Source organism: Oncorhynchus mykiss, chromosome 24, assembly GCF_057628025.1.
Source record: "Oncorhynchus mykiss isolate SJ-2025 chromosome 24, ASM5762802v1, whole genome shotgun sequence".
Lineage (NCBI taxonomy): Eukaryota > Metazoa > Chordata > Actinopteri > Salmoniformes > Salmonidae > Oncorhynchus > Oncorhynchus mykiss.
In genome coordinates this window covers 26358060-26378613 of record NC_143045.1, presented here as the reverse complement: position 1 = coordinate 26378613, position 20554 = coordinate 26358060, and the positions used below count along the sequence as shown (strand labels likewise).

Sequence of the window (20554 nt, the reverse complement as noted above, 5' to 3'; positions counted from 1 at the left end):
ATCAACATATGAATCACTACAAAACTTCTTGTATGACCTCTTATACACTATAGCCTTTGGAACTTTGGTTTTCCTCGATATGGCTATTATATTGTGATCACTACATCCTATGGATTTGGATACTGCTTAAAGCAAATATCTGCAGCGTTAGTAAAAATGGGATCAATACATGTAGATGATTTAATTCCTGTGCTGTTTGTAACTACCCTGGTAGGTTGACTGACAACCTGATCCAGTATTGCAGCCACTGGTTACAGTTTTAAGTTTTTTCCTGAGTGGGGAGCTTGATGTTACCCATTCAATATTCAAATCACCCTGAAAATATACTTCTCTGTTTATATCACGTACATTATCAAGCATTTCACACATATTATTCAGATACTGACTGTTAGCACTTGGTGGTCTATAGCAGCTTCCTGCAAGAATGGGCTTTAAGGTGAGGCAGATGAACCTGTAGCCATATTACTTCAACAGTATTTAATATTAGATCGTCTCTAAGCTTTACAGGAATGTAGATCTGAATATAGACTCCTCAGATGTGCTTGTGTTCGTTAGAAAAAATGTCAGTTCTTTCGAAAAGTATAGAATTGAAGTACAGTGGTGAAACTCATTAAATGTGACTTTTAAAGAACGTCAGCGCCAGTCACAGTGCGTAGATAAAATCACTGGGGAACCAAGCCAGAACAAAAATGGCCAAATTCCAACTTGTGCTGTGATAATTGTGTTGTTTACTCTATAACCTGTTAGTTCATACGCCTTGTGACCATGATGTACAGGTATATAGGCCTAAGGCCGAGACAATATGACAGTGGCAGAATAAATTCAACTGCACCTTTCTTTCATAATGAAACTGGAGAGTAACCTCTGTCAGGTGAAGTCCACAAAGTATATTTCATGTAACAAACAGGTACATGGTCAAGCAGCAGGTAGCCTAGTGGTTAGAGTGTTGGGCTGGTAACTGGAAGGTAGCTGGATCGAATCCTTGAGATGACAAGGTAACAATTGGTTGTTCTTCCCCTGAGCAGAGCAGATATCCCACTGTTACCTGGGTGCTGAAGCTGTGGATGTTGTATAAGGCAGCCCCCCGCACCTCTCTAATTCAAAGAGGTTGGATTGAATGCAGAAGATACATTCAGTTGGACCACTGACTAGGTATCCTTATTGTTTCCGACATTTGTGTCCTACTAAACAACTACAGATTTAGAACCACGGAGAGTTACCGCAAGTCACAAAGAAATCAAGAGCTGCCTCCACTATTCCAGCACCATTATAACATTGTCAAATCACCTATGCTTAGTCTACTAGTGACAACCCCCCCCCCCCCCCCTCCCTTCACTTTCCAATCAGTTGGGCTGCCAGACTTAATTGCCATACCTTTTACCTCATCCCTTTCAACCATACAATTTTTCAATTCCTCATTTAACAGCTTTTACAGTCATTTTCTTTAAGTGGCTTATTAGTAACTGTGATAAGTATTTTCATAAATGCGTCTAGTGCAACATCTGGGTGCTCCTCATTACACACCACAAACCTGAAAATGTTCTTTACATCATCAACATATGAATCACTACAAAACTTATTGTATGACCTCTTATACACTATATTAGGCCCAGCCTTTGGAACTTTGGTTTTCCTAGATATGGCTATTATATTGTGATCACTACATCCTATGGATTTGGATACTGCTTTATAGCCATATTACTTCAACAGTATTTAACATTAGATCGTCTCTAAGCTTTACAGGAATGTAGATCTGAATATAGACTCCTCGGATGTGCTTGTGTGCGTTAGAAAAAATGTCAGTTCTTTAGAAAAGTATAGAATTGAAGTACAGTGGTGAAACTCATTAAATGTGACTTTTAAAGAACGTCAGCGCCAGTCACAGTGCGTAGATAAAATCACTGGGGAACCAAGCCAGAACAAAAATGGCCAAATTCCAACTTGTGCTGTGATAATTGTGTTGTTTACTCTATAACCTGTTAGTTCATACGCCTTGTGACCATGATGTACAGGTATATAGGCCTAAGGCCGAGACAATATGACAGTGGCAGAATAAATTCAACTGCACCTTTCTTTCATAATGAAACTGGAGAGTAACCTCTGTCAGGTGAAGTCCACAAAGTATATTTCATGTAACAAACAGGTACATGGTCAAGCAGCAGGTAGCCTAGTGGTTAGAGTGTTGGGCTGGTAACTGGAAGGTGGCTGGATCGAATCCCTGCGCTGACAAGGTAACAATTGGTTGTTCTACTCCTGAGCAAGGCAGTTAACACACCATTCCCTCGGCGCTGAAGCCGTGGATGTTGTTTAAGGAAGTCCACCGCATTCTCTAATTCAGAGAAGTTGGATTGAATGCAGAAGATACATTCAGTTGGACCACTGACTAGGTATCCTTACTGTTTCTAACATTTGTGTCCTACTAAACAACTACAGATTTAGAACCACGGAGATTCACAAAGAAATCAGGAGCTGCCTCCACTATTCCAGCACCATTATAACATCATCAAATCACCTATGCTAAGTATACTAGTGACAACTAAAAGATACCAAAAACAATTTAGTCCAATCAACAGAAGCTAAATATGATATGGGTGACAATGGTTCTGATTTGTGTATGTGTGTGTGGACATGTTTAACTATACTTGTGGGGACTTCTGAACCAGAAGTCCCTACAAGAATAGTAAACAAACAAAAATTGGACCAACTGGGGACATTTTGTTAGTCCCCAAAAGGTAAAATGCTATTTGTAGGGGTTTAGGTTTAGAATTAGGGTTATGGTTAGGAGCTATGTTTAGGGGTTAGGGAAAAATGGATTTTGAATGGGAATAAATTGTATATCCACAAGGTTAGCTATACAAGACTGAGTTTGTGTGTGTGCATTCATTCAAATAGAAAAAAACATACTTTCTCACTCTACTTGTAGAGAAATGCCAACGCCATCCTTTCTTTCATGTTGACGAACCGGCCTATGACTCTGTCATACAGTACATGTTTTATTTTTTGTTGTACTAGACTTCCTGGCTAAAATGCTTGCTCGCTAGCCTAACTTCCTTTCATGGGTGACGTTAGCTAGTTAACATTAGCCTTCTACATCTAGCTACACATTGAACTCCTTTCCTCTCAGTCTGGGGACACAATGTATCAATTTACGGTTGGATCAGAATCACTGTTATAATCATTGGCCAGTATTCAAGTCCAAATCCCTATCTCCATTTCATGGCTAATTTAGGAAAGGGTCCACTTTAGCTAGCCATCCAGCCACCGGAGGACAACACAATGAGATTAAACAATTCAAGTTGTTTCTTTTAATGACATATTTCTCTTGATGCGAAGAGATCTGAGTGAAGCCAAGGAGAGGAGCATTCACAGGTGAGCTCACTCAGTTTAGCTCAGTGCTGATTGGCTATTATTTTATACCTTTTTTATCAAGGGAGGCCAAATGCTCGCTGGCTTCCCTTGCATTCAATGCTAGGGTGGCAACAATGTCATACTCTTCATGACCAGACAGCATCAGATAGATGGCCTACACATGGAGACAGAGGGGCGCTGTTTTGCTCACTCAGATGCTTTCTCCAGTGAGATAAATATATTTGTTTGTGAATGGAAGGAAAATTATGAAAACGTACCTAGAATGTTGAATACAATATGTAATGAACATATGGTATTCAGATACAAGTGGATCGGTGAAGACCTCTAGGGTAAAGTGACTAGGCATCAGGATAGAGAGTAATATGAGTCCAATAAAGTAGCAGCAGCATGTGATGAGTGTAAAGTATGTGTGGGGGTGCTTGTGTTGTTGGTGTGTGTGGGGGAAGGGGGGGCAGCTGTGGGTGTGTTATATAGTGACCACACACACACACACACACACACACACACACACACACACACACACACACAGTGCCTTCAGGAAAGTAGTCAGACTCCTTGATTTTTTCCCACATTTTATGTTTTTCTACAATTGATTACCGGAAATGTTTTTTTTCCTTCAATCTACACACAATACCCCACAATGCCAAAGCAAAAACTGTTTTTTAGTAATAAAAAAATCTGAAATATCACATTTACATAAGTATTCAGACCCTATACGCAGTACTTTGTTGAAGCCCCTTAGACAGTGATTACAGCATTGAGTCTTACGTATAATGCTATAAGCTTGGCGCACCTGTATTTGGTGAGTTTCTCCTATTCTTCTCTGCAGATCCTCTCAAGCTCTGTCAGGTTGGATGGGCAGTGTCGCTGCACAACTATTTTAAGGTCTCACCAGAGACATTTGTTCGGGCTTAAGTCAGTCCAGGCTCTGAACACTGACCCCGCCAGGGGAGGGGGGCTGAGTCTTTGACTCCCCACTGCATATGGTGGTCTAGTCAGTACAGACAACAGGTATTTCCTAGTCACTATTAGCATCTGCGTTGTTCCCAAAGCAAAACATGGAGATGTTTAGATTAGACCACATACTTTTCATTTTGTTCATTACAGTGTACCCTTGTATTCAAAGGTCATTTCATAGCTTAGAAAATGTCAATTATCAGGGTTGTTGTCAAGAATCCTTTTATTTTGGCTGGCAGGGGGTCAAAAGGGACAGCAACATGAGTGTTCACCTGAGGTAAAGGGGAATCCTGTGGGAGTGACTGTGTTGATGGAGTGGATGGGTCAGGTGTCAGCAGCGCTGCAGAGGGCACACAGACAGCCAGGCGGGGGTGATTCTTGTTTCCCTGCAGTGGCCAGTCTCTATCATTCCATTGCTGTTTTTCTCTCCCCTTCACAATGAGGCCATTCATCAGCACACACAGCGGAACTGTGAAAACCTTTGCCTAGGTGCCCTGAAACAAGGGGCTTGTGGCAAACCAGCTGGACGCCTGTGACTCATCCAACAGGACTGGGGTGCGGACAGTCAAGTTGACTCACAATCACCACCTCACACTGCACAAAACAGCTATTAAACTAGGATTGTATTTTATGATACCAGAGAAGGATTTTCTCTGTAGATGGCACAGTGCCATCTAAAACCTGAGGATGAAAGCTTCAGTTGAAGAGCAAGATGATTTATGCTGTTATTCAGTGGGGGTGTTGTGGTTTGCGTTGTTACGTATGTGGAAAGCACCTGTGTCAACATGTTGTGGGTGTTGGGTTATTCCAAGGTTTAGATTCCTGAAGAGATTATTGCTAAATTAAGAATAGGTTTATAGCCTGTTGCATTATGTTTTCTTCAAGACATGTTATTTCCATAGTCCAATATTATGGTGCACTATGTTTTCTGATTTATGAATGGAATATTTATCTGGAATATTTTAGAATGAAAAAAAATGTATTCCGAATGAATTTTCTACATTGAAAATATCATTGACAGAATATCCATATCCAGTCAGGAACTGTTTATATGTTCTAAGTTTCCGTCAGTGTTGGTTTAAAGAGTACACAAATATTTTATAACTCGACCTCGATTTATCGACGACTTTTATGCTTGCCTATTACAGTTTTACCGCATGCCTATTCATTTACAAGGCTTTATTTACTAACTAATATTGTTTTAAAAATGACAGTGGACATAACGCTACTTCACTTTGAACAGTAGGCTAATTCAAAGAAAAACGGAAGTTCCCTGTCTGCCACCAGTTTCGTGGAGAAGTACAGTAACCGCAAGCTACCTGTAAGTCTACAGTCACAATTTAACATACATTCTGAATCAGATCGTTAACTTATACGATAGAATCAATTGATATTGATCACATAAAATGAATTGATATACGCTTCCAAAGAGGCAAGCACGTCTAATTTATTAACGTCTTGTAGGGCAGGAGCGTTGCATATCGTATTTTTTTGCAGTCGGGCTGCGTTTCTCAGCAGATTGCTCGATCGATCATCATGTTAATGCTATTCTTGGAACATTAAACATTTCTTTAGGCGTTGTGAGCTCTGACAATATCAATGTGCGACTGCAATTAAGACTACTTGAAATGTGCCCAGTTAATTGTCCTGCTATTCACAGGAGCATATTGAGGAGGAAGTCATTCTGCACGGGCAGTATGCCCCCATTACCAGGCGCTGAGTTGGTTCGTACACCGGTTCATCTGTACCGTTACCTTCTTAGATGTTGCAAGCAATTGCCAACCCGTGCAATGCAGCAACATTATCAACATGCTATAAGACAGGTACAGTCTGATTGTAGCCCATTACAGTTGTTACAGCATAGGCTACGTAGTGTATAACTTAGACATATCTGATGGTATTAAATGTTACAAAGAGCTAGGTTATAATGGCCAAACTTGGTCAACAATTTGCTTTTTTTGTATCAAACTAGGGTTACAATAGTCACACAGACGAAGACGATCCTGAGAGGATTCAACTGATCATACAAAGAGCTATATCAGATGCAGATTGGATTCTCGATAAAGTGAGCATTGCCTTTGCTGTTTTCAAACTCATTTGAATTGACAAATCAGACAACAGTATGTGGAAAGACTAACTTTGATAAGTTCTCAATCTGTTGTGTTTTCCAGTATAATAAGAAATGAGATGTGTGAAATAAGAGGACAAGACTGCTGACTCTATTGGACTTCCATGTGGAACAAGCCTTGATCAAAACAGGATTTTGCTTGTTCTGCCATGCAAGAAACATCCCAGGGACAGCTACATCAATCAATGTAGCAATAAGAGAAGTGATGTTTACCAACATTTTTACTGAGGGACCAACGAACAGTCCTCATTTGTGTTTTAGTCCTGCACTACACACCTGATTCACCTAGTCAAGTGGTTTGATTTGTTTATTCAGATATGTTAGTGCAGGGCTTGAACCAAAATGTGGGCTGTATGGTAGTCCCGAAGTAGGGGATTGGGAAACACTGACAAAAGTGTAGTCCTCAAAGCAAGATTTGCACATGCTGTCCACTTACGTTGATCTAATGTGTATTTATTGTTACAACAAAAATATGTTTGTATATCCGGCAATGTTACAATAGAGTAGCAGGATGAGAGTTATGTGGAGTCTGTATTTATCGTATGTGAACCATAACGCTATCTACGTTTCGATCAAAGATTTTCACGCGACTATTCTAAAATCTGCATTTTTTTTCAATTTTTCCACCAAATTCACTTGTTGAGGATACAAATCAATGTACTTTTTTGGTTAAGTTTTCATGTACCAAATAAAAATATAAAGTTTAATGTGTTTCCAATCAAATTTGATTCCCTCCCTCTTGTAAAGTTTGTGTCATCATCCCTTCATTACCTGTACCATATTTGAGGAAATACCAAAAATATATTTGTACCATAGACTGATTCATTTGAAACTTAACTTGCAGTAAAGCTTTCATGACTTAATATTAGCTTACAAGTATTTGATCATAGGAGTTGGGGGGGGAAGGGACTTGTGCATTGATAAGCACACCAAAGAAACGATATGTGTAAGAAAGACTACACTTGTAATGGCCCATTCCAGCTCAGGCTTCATCCATGTTATGAAGGTGGATATTGATCGTACAAACGCTGTTAATTCAAGGCAGCTTGTAACTGCAAGTTTATAGCGAACGCCAAACTCTTCATTATAAACTGGGTGGATCAAACCCTGAATGCTTGGCTGACAGCTATGGTATATCAGACAGAATAACACGGGTATGACAAAACTAATTACGTTGGTAACCAGTTTCTAATGGCAATACTGCACCTCGGGGGTTTGTGTTATATGGCCAATATGCCACAGCTAAGGGCTGTATCCAGGCACTCTGCGTTGCGTCACAGCCCTTAGCTGTGGTATATTGGCCATATATCACACTTGCAGTTACAAGCCACCTTGCTTAATTAACCAGGTTTCCATCCAACCTTTTTATGCAAGTAAAGCACAAGGTGCTAAGTCAAGTAAAACAAAATATCACCTGTAAATTGTTCTGTGGAACGTGATACAGTACGTTTCCACTGTAAGTAGGCAATCAATAGAAGAGGCAATGGGGCTGTTGTTCATCAATGGGTTCATCAATTCACTGAGGGGGCACAAAGTATGTGGGGATGGCTGGGGGTGGTCCTTAGGGGGGGCTATGCCCCCCTTCTGTATGTTGGCGAATTTAGCATTTTTCAAACACCTGAAACAGCTTCTTCCTGCAATCTAGAGTCATAGTCATTATGCGTAATTCTATGTTAAATTTTTTGTATATATTACTGCATATCTAACAATACTGGAGCCGTCTGTATCCTCCCGACTGTTTTCTTTTTTTTAAAGAAACTAAAAATGCTTCTCTGCATCTCTGCTAAAATGTGTAAAAGATTGATAGGAATTTCTAATTCAGTACATTTAGTTATTGCTTACTTTTCTAAAGTCTACCAAACTTGCCAGCAGGCATGACACCTAAGATAGTTAGACAAGCTAGCTACTCTAACTTGATTGATGGCCTGAAATGGCATCTTGGTAATGAGGTTGGGAGATTGGGAACCTACCTGGGCTAGATCATTATTTATATATTTTTGACAGGACAAATCTGAGGGGGCACATGCCCCTGTGCCAGTGGCAGTCGGTGCCGTTAATTTTTTTTTATTTTTATGCGCATGGCCTTATTTCTATTCCAGCATATTGGATTGACATTCCATTCATCCAACTCAAATGTTCCCTATACCCATCATGAGGTTGCTACAACATAACCTATGAATAAAAGTTTACAACGTAGGTGCACAGGTCAAGCGAAATTTGAGTAATCAAGGTGACCAACATGTTCTCATCCCTCGGCATCTAAACCTGACGAATGGACATCGTCCAATGGTAAGGGCACTAAACAAAGACGTGGGGACATGTTTTCGCACACACACGCACATCCGGATCTGGTGTCGATCAAACCAGTAGCTTGCTAACAGGTTGATATATAGCTATACTAGCATATTAGCATATGACTTTACTTGACTTTTGATTAAATGTTTAGAGAAAGGAGGACCAAAGGAGAAAAATCCTTCTACCTCCGGTTTCAACTGTGAGTTGGAAGAAGAGGGACAGCAAAGGCAATCCAGCAACCCAGATCAGCAAGAAGGCATGCAAATGGATATTTTTTTAGATATCACCATTAAATCTGACCATTGCCCTCAAGTACTTGGATGAGGATTTTCTACTTAGACACGTTTTCTACCAGGATGTAAAGATTTATGTATGTCACAGATTGGCCAGAGTTCACACATCTGGTGTCCCATTTACCTGATTAGAAGGAAGGAATGCGAGCCAGAAGTATTTTGGTCCTCAAGTGTAAATTTGAATAGACTCCCTTTCAGACAATTATGACACAATCTGGATGCACTCTGGAGTATTTTTTTTTTTTTAAATCTGACTTTTTTATGAATATGGTTCAATTCTGACACATCTATTAACTTATTTGTCGTGTTTTATTTACAGATATTTTCAATACCACCACTGACTGGACCAGTGTTCCCAAGACAGTTGGTATGTACTGTATAACTGTACTGTATAATTTTCTTGACAAACTTAGATTATAATAAATGGTTAGGGTGCTCATACACACTGATTTGTGCCATCAGCAGCAGTCAGGAACAACTCACGATCATACTGTAGATGTAATAAACTTGAGTGCTATAATATCATCAGTCACTTTAAGTAGTTCTTCCCCAGTGCTGTGTATAGCCATTATGCCATGCTTATGGGCCTACTGTTGTTATTTACTGATGATGTAATAATGCTACCTCACACTTGAACTTTCAGTTTTTTGTAATGTCTCCCCACTATCAACAGTTGTCTGATGCTGCTTCTTGAAAGAACTCAAGGTAAATGGCGCCCGAAGAGAATGGCTGACGTTTTACATGCTCCTGACCAATTGTGCTATTGTTAGTTCTTTGTGTTGTTTGTAACTTATTTTTTACATAATGTTGCTGCGGCCGTCTCTTATGACTGACAATAACTTCTGGACATCAGAACAGCAATTATTCACCACGAACTGGAAGAAGCTTTTTCCTTTAATGAGTCCGACAAGAAGGATATACTGCTCTCCTGAGAACAGGCCCAGATCCCCGTCATTTGCGTAAAGAAAAGACGGGGGAAAAGAGGACGCAGATCGGGCTGCCTTCTAAGAATCCGTAGGCAAGTGAGTAAACTCCCACTGCCATCAATTCTACTTGCTAACATGCAATCATTGGAAAATTAAATTGATGACCTACGATTGTCCTACCAACGGGACATTAAGAAATGTAATATCCTGTGTTTCATGAAGTCATGGCTGAATGATGACACGGACAATATAGAGCTGAAGGGATGTTCACTGGCAAAACAGAGAAGCTACGTCTGGGAAGACGAGGGGTGGGTGGGTGTGTTTTTTTGTCAATAACAGCTGATGCACAATGTCCAATATTAAAGAAGTCTTGAGGTATAGCTCGCCTGAGGTAGAATACCTTATAGCTGTAGACCACGCTATCTACCAAGAGAGTTCTCATCTATATTATACGTAGCCGTCTATTTACCACCACAGACCGATGACTCGGCACTAAGACCACACTCAACCAACTCTATGGCCATAAGCAAACAAGAAAATGCTCAACCAAGTGGCGCTCCTAGTGGCCCGGGGACTTTAATGCAGGCAAACTTAAATCAGTTTTACCACATTTTTACCAGCATGTCACATGTGCAAACACATGTGCAAATGGAAAAAAAACTCTAGACCACATTAACTCCACACAGAGATGCATAGAAAGCTCTCCCAAGCCCTCCATTTGGCAAATCCGACCATAATTCTATCCTCCTGATTCCTGCTAACAAGCAAAAACTAAAGCAGGAAGTACCAGTGACTCGCTCAATACGGAAGTGCTCAGATCACACGGATGCTGAAATATGTTCCGGTATTCATCCAATGGCATTGAGGAGTATACCACCTCAGTCATCGGCTTCATCAATAAGTGCATCGATGACGACGTCCCCACAGTGATCGTACGTACATATCCCAACCAGAAATCATGGATTACAGGCAACATCCGCATCGAGCTAAAGGCTTGAGCTGCCGCTTTCAAGAAGCGGGACACTAATCCGGACGCCTATAAGAGATCCGGCTATGCCCTCAGACGAACCATCAAACAAGCAAAGCGTCAATACAGGATTAAGATTGAATCCTACTACACCGGCTCTGAAGCTTGTCGGATGTGGCAGGGCTTGAAAACTATTACGGACTACAACGGGAAGCCCAGACGCAAGCTGCCCAGTGACGCGAGCCTACCAGATGAGCTAAATGCCTTTTATGCTCACTTCGAGGCAAGCAACACTGACGCATGCAGAAGAGCACCAGCTGTATGTGATAACGCTCTCGGTAGCAAAACTTTTAAACAGGTCAACATTCACAAAGCCGCGGGGCCAGATGTATTACCAGGACGTGTACTCAAAGCATGCGTGGACCAACTGGCAAGTGTCTTCACTGACATTTTCAACCTCTCCCTGACTACGTCTGTAATGCCTACATGTTTCAAGCAGACCACTATAGTCCCTGTGCCCAAGAAAGCAAAGGTAACCTGCCTAAATGAAAAACGCCCTGTAGAACTCACGTCGGTAGCCATGAAGTGCTTTGAAAGGCTTTTCGTGGCTTACATCAACATCATCCCCCCGGATACCCTAGACCCACTCCAATTCGCATACTGCCCCAACAGATCCACAGATGACGCAATCTCAATCGCACTCCACACTGCCCTTTCCCACCTGGACAAAAGGTTATGTGAGAATGCTGTTCATTGACCACAGCTCAGCTTTCAACACCATAGTGCCCACAAAGCTCACAAAGACCATGGGACTAAACACTTCCCTCTGCAACTGGATCCTGGACTTCCTGATGGGCTGCCCCCAGGTGGTAAGGGTAAGCAACAATATGTCTGCCACGCTGATCCTCAACACTCTTGCCCCTCGGGGTGTGTACTTAGTCCCCTCCTATACTCCTGTTGACCCACGACTGTGTGGCCAAACACGACTCCGACATCATCATTAAGTTTGCTGACGACACAACAGTGGTAGGCCTGATCACCGACAACGATAAGACAGCCTATAGGGAGGAGGTCAGAGAACAGGCAGTGTGGTGCCAGGACAACAACCTCTCCCTCAATGTGATCAAGACAAAGGAGCTGATTTTGGACGACAGACCCTAATTAATATCAACGGAGCTGTAGTAGAGCAGGTTGAGAGCTTCAAGTTCCTTGGCGTCCACATCACCAACGATCTATCATGGTCCAAACATACCAAGACAGTCGTGAAGAGGGTACGACAAAACCTTTTCCCCCTCAGGAAACTGAAAAGATTTGGCATAGGTCCCCAGGTCCTAAAAAAGTTATACAGCTGCACCATCGAGAGCAATCTAACCGGTTGCACCACCGCCTGGTATGGCAACTGCTCGGCATCTGACAGTAAGGTGCTACAGAGGGTAGTGCGTACGGCCCAGTACATCACTGGGGCCAAGCTTCCTGACATCCAGACCCTATATAATAGGCAGTGTCAGAGGAAAGGCCATAAAATTGTCAGACTCCAGTCACCCTAGTCATAGACTGTTTTCAATGCTACCGCACGGCAAGCTGTACCGGAGCACAAAGTCTAGGACAAAAAGGCTTCTCAACAGTTTTTATCCCCAAGCCAAAAGACTCCTGAACAGGTAACCAAATGGTTACCTGGACTATTTGCATTGTGTGCCTCCCCCAACCCCTCTTTTACGCTGCTGCTACTCTCTGTTTATCATATATGCATAGTCACTTTAACTATAGATTCACGTACATTCTACCTCAATTGGCCCGACCAACCAGTGCTCCTGCACATTGGCTAACCGGCTATCTGCATTGTGTCCCACCACCTGCAAACCCTCTTTTTACGCTACTGCTACTCTCTGTTCATCATATATGCATAGTCACTTTAACCATACCTACATGTACATACTACCTCAATAAGCCTGACTAACCAGTGTCTGTATATAGCCATGCTACTGTTATTGTCACATTCTGACCTTAGTTCCTTTATTATGTCTTTGTGTTAGTTTGGTGAGTTGGGGTGGGTAGTCTATGTTCTTTTTTCTATGTTGTATTTCTGTGTTTGGCCTGGTATGGTTCTCAATCAGAGGCAGCTGTCGATCGTTGTCTCTGATTGAGAATCATACTTAGGTAGCCTGTTTTCCCCATTTTGGTTGTGGGTGATTGTTTTTTGTGTCTGTGTTTTCCACACAGAACTGTTTCGTTTTCAGTTTGTGTAGTGTTCAGTTTTGATAAAAAATATGACGAACACTTACGACGCTGCGTATTGGTCCGATCCTTCCTACTCCTCCTCCTCAGAAGAGGACGAAAACCCTTACAGTTATTTTCAAATGTCTTTTTACTGTTGTTTTATTTCTTTACTTACCTACAGACGCACACACACACACACATTATTTTTGCACTATTGGTTAGAGCCTGTAAGTTAGCATTTCACTGTAAGGTCTACCTGTTGTATTCGGCGCACGTGACAAATAAACTTTGATTTGATGGTGACCAAAAGGCTCCTTAACAGTTTCTACCCCCAAGCCATAAGACTGCTGAACAATTAATCAAATGGCCACCGGACTATTTACATTGACCCCCCCTCCATTTGTTTTGTACACTGCTGCTACTAGCTGTTTATTATCTATGTATAGTCACTTCACCCCTACCTACATGTACAAATGACCTCAACTAACCTGTACCCCCGCACACTAACTCGGGACCGGTACCCCCTGTAAATAGCCTCATTATTGTGTTGTTTTTTATTATTTTTTTACTTTAGTTTATTTGGTAAATATTTTCTTAACTCTTCTTGAACTGCACTGTTGGCTCAGGGCTTATAAGTAAGCATTTCACGGTAAGGTCTACACTTGTTGTATTCAGTGCATGTGACAAATAAAGTTTGATTTGTTTCAATGCTGTTCTAGATTCTGCACAGATTATTATAGACATTGTGAATATCTCCACAGACCTGCAACATTTGCATGCTATCTTGAACATGCACGTGTTCTATGATCACATAAGAAGACATTTGTAGTTACAGTAACCCCAGAAATGTGGCCATGGATGTTTGGAAGATTACATTCACTTTAGGCTAGTTACTGTATTGCAAAATAAATATGGAATTGTTTGGTTGCAAACCAAATATCAACATTTGAGGGAGATGTATACAGCTTGGATAGCCAGTGGCTTAGTCCTATTCTTTAACGTCTATTTTTGGTTGGGATGTGGACATTAATCCCACAAACATTCATCAATTTGTCAACAAACTGCAATGAAACAATAGCTTTTGATAGCTTCTTGCAAATGCTTTAGCCTAATAGTATCATATCACAATTATGTCATTTATCTTTCTCTGTTAAACCTACATTTTTGCAAATTCAATGTATTTTACAAGTTGATTCCATATCACAATATGTTGACAAATTATGTTAATGGTGTAAATAAACAAATGCATTCAACACTAACAAGTGTCTGTGTTTCAACTGATGAAATATTTTGTTTTGCCCATTCACCCTCTGAATGGCACACATACCCAATCCACGTCTCAATTGTCTCAGGGCTTAAAAAATCGTATTTAACCTGTTTCCTTCATGTACACTGATTGAAGTGGAATTAACAAGTGACATCAATAATGAATCATAGCTTTCACCTGGTCAGTCTGTCACAGAAGATGTTCTTAATGTTTTGTACATTCAATGAAAAGGCACATTGAAAGAGTGATTCCGAAAAATCAGTGGACCTGCGTGAGGGGTGTCGGGTGAACGCTTTGAACGCGCTGTTGCACAGGCAAAGGCGGGAGCTTGAGGCTCATTTTACTTTACCCAGAATACATTTTATGGTTATGGCAGACAGACAAGAAGTCAGAGAAAGATGCAGTAAGTAGCCTAAGCAACGTGGGAAAAAAGGATGACGACTTCATCGGCTTGACATCATGCAGCTGCACAACAGCAAACCACTGTCTACTTAACATTTTATTACTTCTAGAAACCGTCTACTTTAGGCCAAAGTGTTTAATTGATTGATTTGTTGCAGGAAACTACAGTTGAGTTTATGATGGCCGACTGACCGTCAATTTGGATTGCGCAATATAGGCCTATGCGATAATAAGCGCGTATTCATATGGAAGTTTATTAAATGCATAATAGGCTAGGAGTACCTATAGATAAAATTATAGGTCTACATATATATCGACAAAACATATAGGCCTATGTATACCATGCTATTACGTTTATTACCTTAACTGCATATTTTTCTGTAGGCTACCCCGGCATCATTGACTTGCGATCTGTTTTGCGCATGGAGACAACAAGTGCGTTTTTCTGCATGGGTTCTGTTGGCTACTTGCGGCATAATACTGTATTTTCTGAAGGTGAAAGCCAAATCATGGCACAGCTGCTCAAATTGGATAGGCGGTGAGAAATTCTGTGCATCCCTGTCAGAAATATGCTGTGCAGAAGTCCATTGCAATGCAGGTGCGGTTATGGCCATTAGGCCATATGCGGGTAATGGGTATAGGTGTTGAATTGTCACATAAAAGGTGTAAAATGTTTAAACATAGTATTTATTAGATTAGATGATTAGATATTTATTAGATTAGATGCTCCAATATCAATATAACAATTTTTATAAACATTTACATACTTACACTTGTTTTCAAACCGTGAAGCAATAGAAACTTCGAGCATGCTAGAGTTTCTTCTAGCCCGAAGTCCAACGCGCTATCGACGTTGCCTTTTAAAGCATGCTCGAAAGTTGCTCGAAGAAACTATTTTGTAACAAGCCATGTTTGGTCATGGAATCCCCCCCAATATATATATATATCCCCCCCCCCCCCCCCCCCCCCCCCCCCATATTTCTGCAATATATGCAATACCGCTGGTGGCCATGGTGTGTTGAGCCACAGCTCCAAACATGGTTTTGTAAATCAAGAACAGATTAACATATCCAAACTCAATATGACATGAAGGCTCCCTATTAAATAATGTTGGAACCACATTCCAAGCTTGATGACTGCAAAACCCATTTGAAAAAGTACTAATTCAAACGTTGAATTGGCATGTGGTGATGCAGTCCAGCTTTATTTAGGTATTAATATAATTTTTCACCACAATAGAATGAAATTGGTGAAGATATAATTGATATTCCTAACACTTACTCATTCCAAGGGTTTTCTTTGTTTACTATTTTCTACATTGTAGAATAATAGTGAAGACATCAAAACGATGAAATAACATATGGAATCATGTAGTAACCAAAAAAGTGCTTATCAAATCTAAATATATTTTATATTTGAGATTCTTCAAAGTAGCCACCCTTGACCTTGACGAGAGCTTTGCACACTCTTGGCATTCTCTCAACCAGATTCATGGAGGTAGTCACCTGGAATGCATTTCAATTAACAGGTGTGCATTGTTAAAAGATAATTTGTGGAATTTCTTTAAGTATTAATGCGTTTGAGCCAATCAGTTGTGTTGTGACAAGGTAGGGTTGGTATACAGACGATAGCCCTATTTGGTAAAAGACCAAGTCCATATTATGGCAAGAACAGCTCAAATAAGTATCATTACTTTAAGACATGAAGGTCAGTCAATACGGAACTTTGAACGTTTCTTCAAGTACAGTGGCAAAACCATCAAGCGCTATGATGAAACTGGCTCACATGAGGACCGCCACAGGAAAGGAAGACCCAAAGTTACGTCTGCTGCAGAGGATAAGTTCATTAAGTTACCAGCCTCAGAAATCGGCATTTAACTGCACCTCAGATTGTAGCCCAAATAAATGCTTCACAGAGTTCAAGTAACAGACACATCTCAACAACAATTGTTCAGAGGAGACTGCGTGAATCAGGCCTTCATGGTCGAATTGCTGCAAAGAATCCACTACTAAAGGACACCGATAAGAAGACGAGACTTGCTTGTACCAAAAAACACGACCAATGGACATTAGACCGGTGGAAATCTCTCCTTCTCCAAATTTGAAATTTTTGGGTTCCAACCTCCGTATCTTTGTGAGACGCAGAGTTGATGAACGGATGATCTCTGCATGTGTGGTTACCAACATGAAGCATGGAGAAGATGGTGTGGGGGTGCTTTGCTGATGACAATGTTGGTAATTCATTTAGAATGCAAGGCATACTTAACCAGCATGGCTACCACAGCATTCTGCAGCTATACGCAATCTCATCTGGTTTGCGCTTAGTGGGATTATCATTTGTTTTTCAACAGGACAATGACCCAGAACACACCTCCAGGCTGTGTAAGGGCTATTTGACCAAGAAGGAGAGTGATAGAGTGCTGCATCAGATGACCTGGCCTCCACAATCAACCAACCTCAACCCAATTGGGATGAGTTGGGCCGCAGAGTGAAGGAAAAGCTGCCAACAAGTGCTCAGCATATGTGGGAACTCCTTCAAGACTGTTGGAAAAGCATTCCAGGTGACTACCTCATGAAGCTGGTTGAGAGAATGCCAAGAGTGTGCTAAGCTTCATCAAGGCAAAAGGTGGATACTTGAAGAATCAAAATTCTAAATATATTTTGATTTAACACTTTTTTGGTTACTACATGATTCCATATGTTATTTCATAGTTTTGATGTCTTCACTATTATTCTACAATGTTGTAGATTGTGTTGAGGCACAGACCTGGAGAAGGGTACCAAAACATTTCTGCTGCATTGAAGATCCCCAAGAACACAGTGGCCTCCATCGTTCTTAAATGGAAGAAGTTTAGAACCACCAAGACTCTTCCTAGAGCTGGCTGCCCGGCTAAACTGAGCAATCGGGGGAGAAAGGCCTTGGTCAGAGAGATGACCAAGAACCCAATGGTCACTTTGATAGAGCTCCAGAGTTCCTTTGTGGAGATGGGAGAACCTTCCAGAAGGACAACCATCTCTGCAGCACTCCACCATTCAGGCCAGATGGAAGCCATTTCTCAGTAAAAGGCATTTAGCTTGGAGTTTGCCAAATGGCACCTAAAGGACTCAGACCATGAAAAACAAAAGTCTCTGGTCTGATGAAACCAAGATCGAACTCTTTGGCCTGTATGGCAAGCATCACATCTGGAGGACACCTGGCACCATCCTTACTGTGAAGCATGGTGGTGGCAGTATCATGCTGTGGGGATGTTTCTTAGCGGCAGGGACTGGGAGACTAGTCAGCATAGAGGGAAAGATGAACAGAGCAAAGAACATAGAGATCCTTGATGAAAACCCGCTCCAGAGCGCTCAAGACCTCAGACTCGGGAAAATATTCACCTTCCAACAATACAATGACCCTAAGCACACAGCCAAGGCAACGCAGGACTGGCTTCGGGACAAGTCTCTGATTGTCCTTGAGTGGCCCAGCCAGAGCCTGGACTTGAACCTGATCTGACATCTTTGGAGATACCTGAAAACAGCTGTGCAGCAACGCTTCCCGTCCAACCTGACAGAGCTTGAGAGGATCTGCAGAGAGGAATGGGAGAAACTCCCCAAAAACAGGTGTGCCAAGCTTGTAGCGTCATACCCAAGAAGACTTGAGGCTAAAATAGCTGTCAAAGGTGCAAAAAACAAAGTACTGAGTAAAGGGTCTGAATACTTATGTAAATGTGATATTTCAGTTGAACATTTTTAATAATTTGAAAAAAACAATTGAATATATTTTAAAATAAGGCTGTAACATAACAAAATGTGGAAAAAGTCAAGGGGTCTGAATATTTTCCAAATGCCCCATATGTAGGGGTGTAATACTGTTATGCTGTATGATGTACTGTTTCATCTTTTGTTTCATTTGGGATGTAAGTGCCTGAATGTGTTTGGACCCCCGGAAGAAGCTAATGGAGGATCTCTAATAAATTCAAATACAAATTGCATAATAACATCAATGTCATAACTGTTCTTCCCCTCCCTGTTCCTTCCCTCCCTGTTCCTATTCCTTCCCCTCCCTGTTGCTGTTCCTTCCCCTCCCTGTTTCTTCCCCTCCCTGTTGTTCCCTTAGATTCCGTTTCGATTAACATCCCTAACTCTGGACTTCACTACGTCTCCACTGTTCTTATGGAGTTCCTAGCCTTCCATTCTGAAATATGAAAAAGGTAATATATTTCAGTCATCATTCATTTTATTCTTATAGCTGATAGAATGGTCATTTATTTTAGTCCTTACCTCAAACATAGCAACACATGCTGTTAATTAGCTCACTTTCACCTTCATTGCATTGCTGGTACAAAAACATACAGCTAAGATAAAGCTCTGTACTATAGAGATTACAGCCCACATTAGCATTGATGGATAGGGGAGACAAAGAAAATAGTCTGTGACAAATTTAAGAGAAGTCCATGTATCTTTGTACTTCTTTGGTTTCACACTGCTCTCCTGGGCTCTTCTTTCCATGCTTCTCTGCATAGTAATACTTTTTAGTGTCAAAAAAAATTTTTGAGTTTTTTTGTCACACTTTCTTACTGTGCATTAACATCTCATGAGAGGAAACACTAGGGGCGCGGCACTGCTGCCAGACCCTGATCTTACCTGCATGATTTGTTTGTTTATAGTTATATCACTCAAGTTTGTTTTGTTTTGTCTATATCCAAGTGGATTGTATGTGGCATGTGTGACTCTCTTTATCCTAACTGCTGTAATATGCAACAAAAAATGTACAATCACAACCGGAGGTTATATGGAGTCAGTGAGTAAATGAACCACCATCACGTACTGCCGTGAGTATCTCTCTTTCTGAGATAAAGCTCACACTCTCCAAAACAGCATTGCCTTGCCTGAGGGTTGTTCTACAAAGTCAAAAAGGGAAACTAAGCAGAAACAAGGCTCGAGGTGGTGTTATGAACAGACTACGGAGGTGGAGGCGGGGAAGCCGTCCCCCGTTCCTGATGATCACCCTGTCAAATGTGCGGTCATGTAATAATAAACTGGATGAGTTACCGGCAAAGGCTACATTTGAAGAGGAGGAGATCCAATCTAATCTGCTTTACAGAAATGTGGCTCAAGCAGGACAATATTGATGTGAACATTGATGGATACACTGTCATTAGAGCAGATCGAGAAAAAAACAACATCACATAAATCAATAGGTGGGGGGCTATGTACACTTAACAAAAATATAAGCTGAAATAGCTGAAATAAAAGATCCCAGAAATGGTCCATAAACACAGATTTGTTTATATCCCTGTTAGTGAGCATTTCTCCTTTTCATGATCCACGGGACAGGTGTGGCATATCAAGAAGCTGATTAAACAGTATGATCATTACTCAGGTGCACCTTGTGCTGGGGACACTAAAAGTGCACTCTAAAATGTGGCGTTTTGTCACACAATGCCACAGATGTCTATATTTTTGATGGAGTTTACAATAGGCATGCTGACTGCAGAAATGTCCACCAGAGCTGTTGCCAGAGAATAGAATGTTAATTTCTCTACCTTAAGCCGCCTTTGTCATTTGGCAGTACGGCCAACCGGTCTCACAACCGCAGACCACATGTATGGCGTTGTGTGGGCAAGCGGTTTGCTGATGTCAATGTAAACAGAGTGCCCCATGTTGGCAGTGGGGTTATGGTATGGGCAGGCATAAGCTACGGACAACGAACACAATTCCATTTTATCTATGGCAATTTGAATGCACCGAG

General features: G+C 41.2%; 1 protein-coding gene across 1 annotated transcript; it reads left to right on the top strand.

The window, feature by feature from the left end:
• The first annotated feature begins 5394 nt into the window (after nt 1-5394).
• Nucleotides 5395-7177, top strand: lyrm9 (LYR motif containing 9). Its single transcript, XM_021582888.3, has 4 exons — nt 5395-5647; nt 5987-6149; nt 6299-6391; nt 6498-7177. The coding sequence occupies exons 2-4, from the start codon at nt 6024-6026 to the stop codon at nt 6510-6512; spliced, it is 234 nt and encodes a 77-aa protein (XP_021438563.1). The 5' UTR covers nt 5395-5647; nt 5987-6023; the 3' UTR covers nt 6513-7177.
• The last annotated feature ends 13377 nt before the right edge of the window (nt 7178-20554 follow it).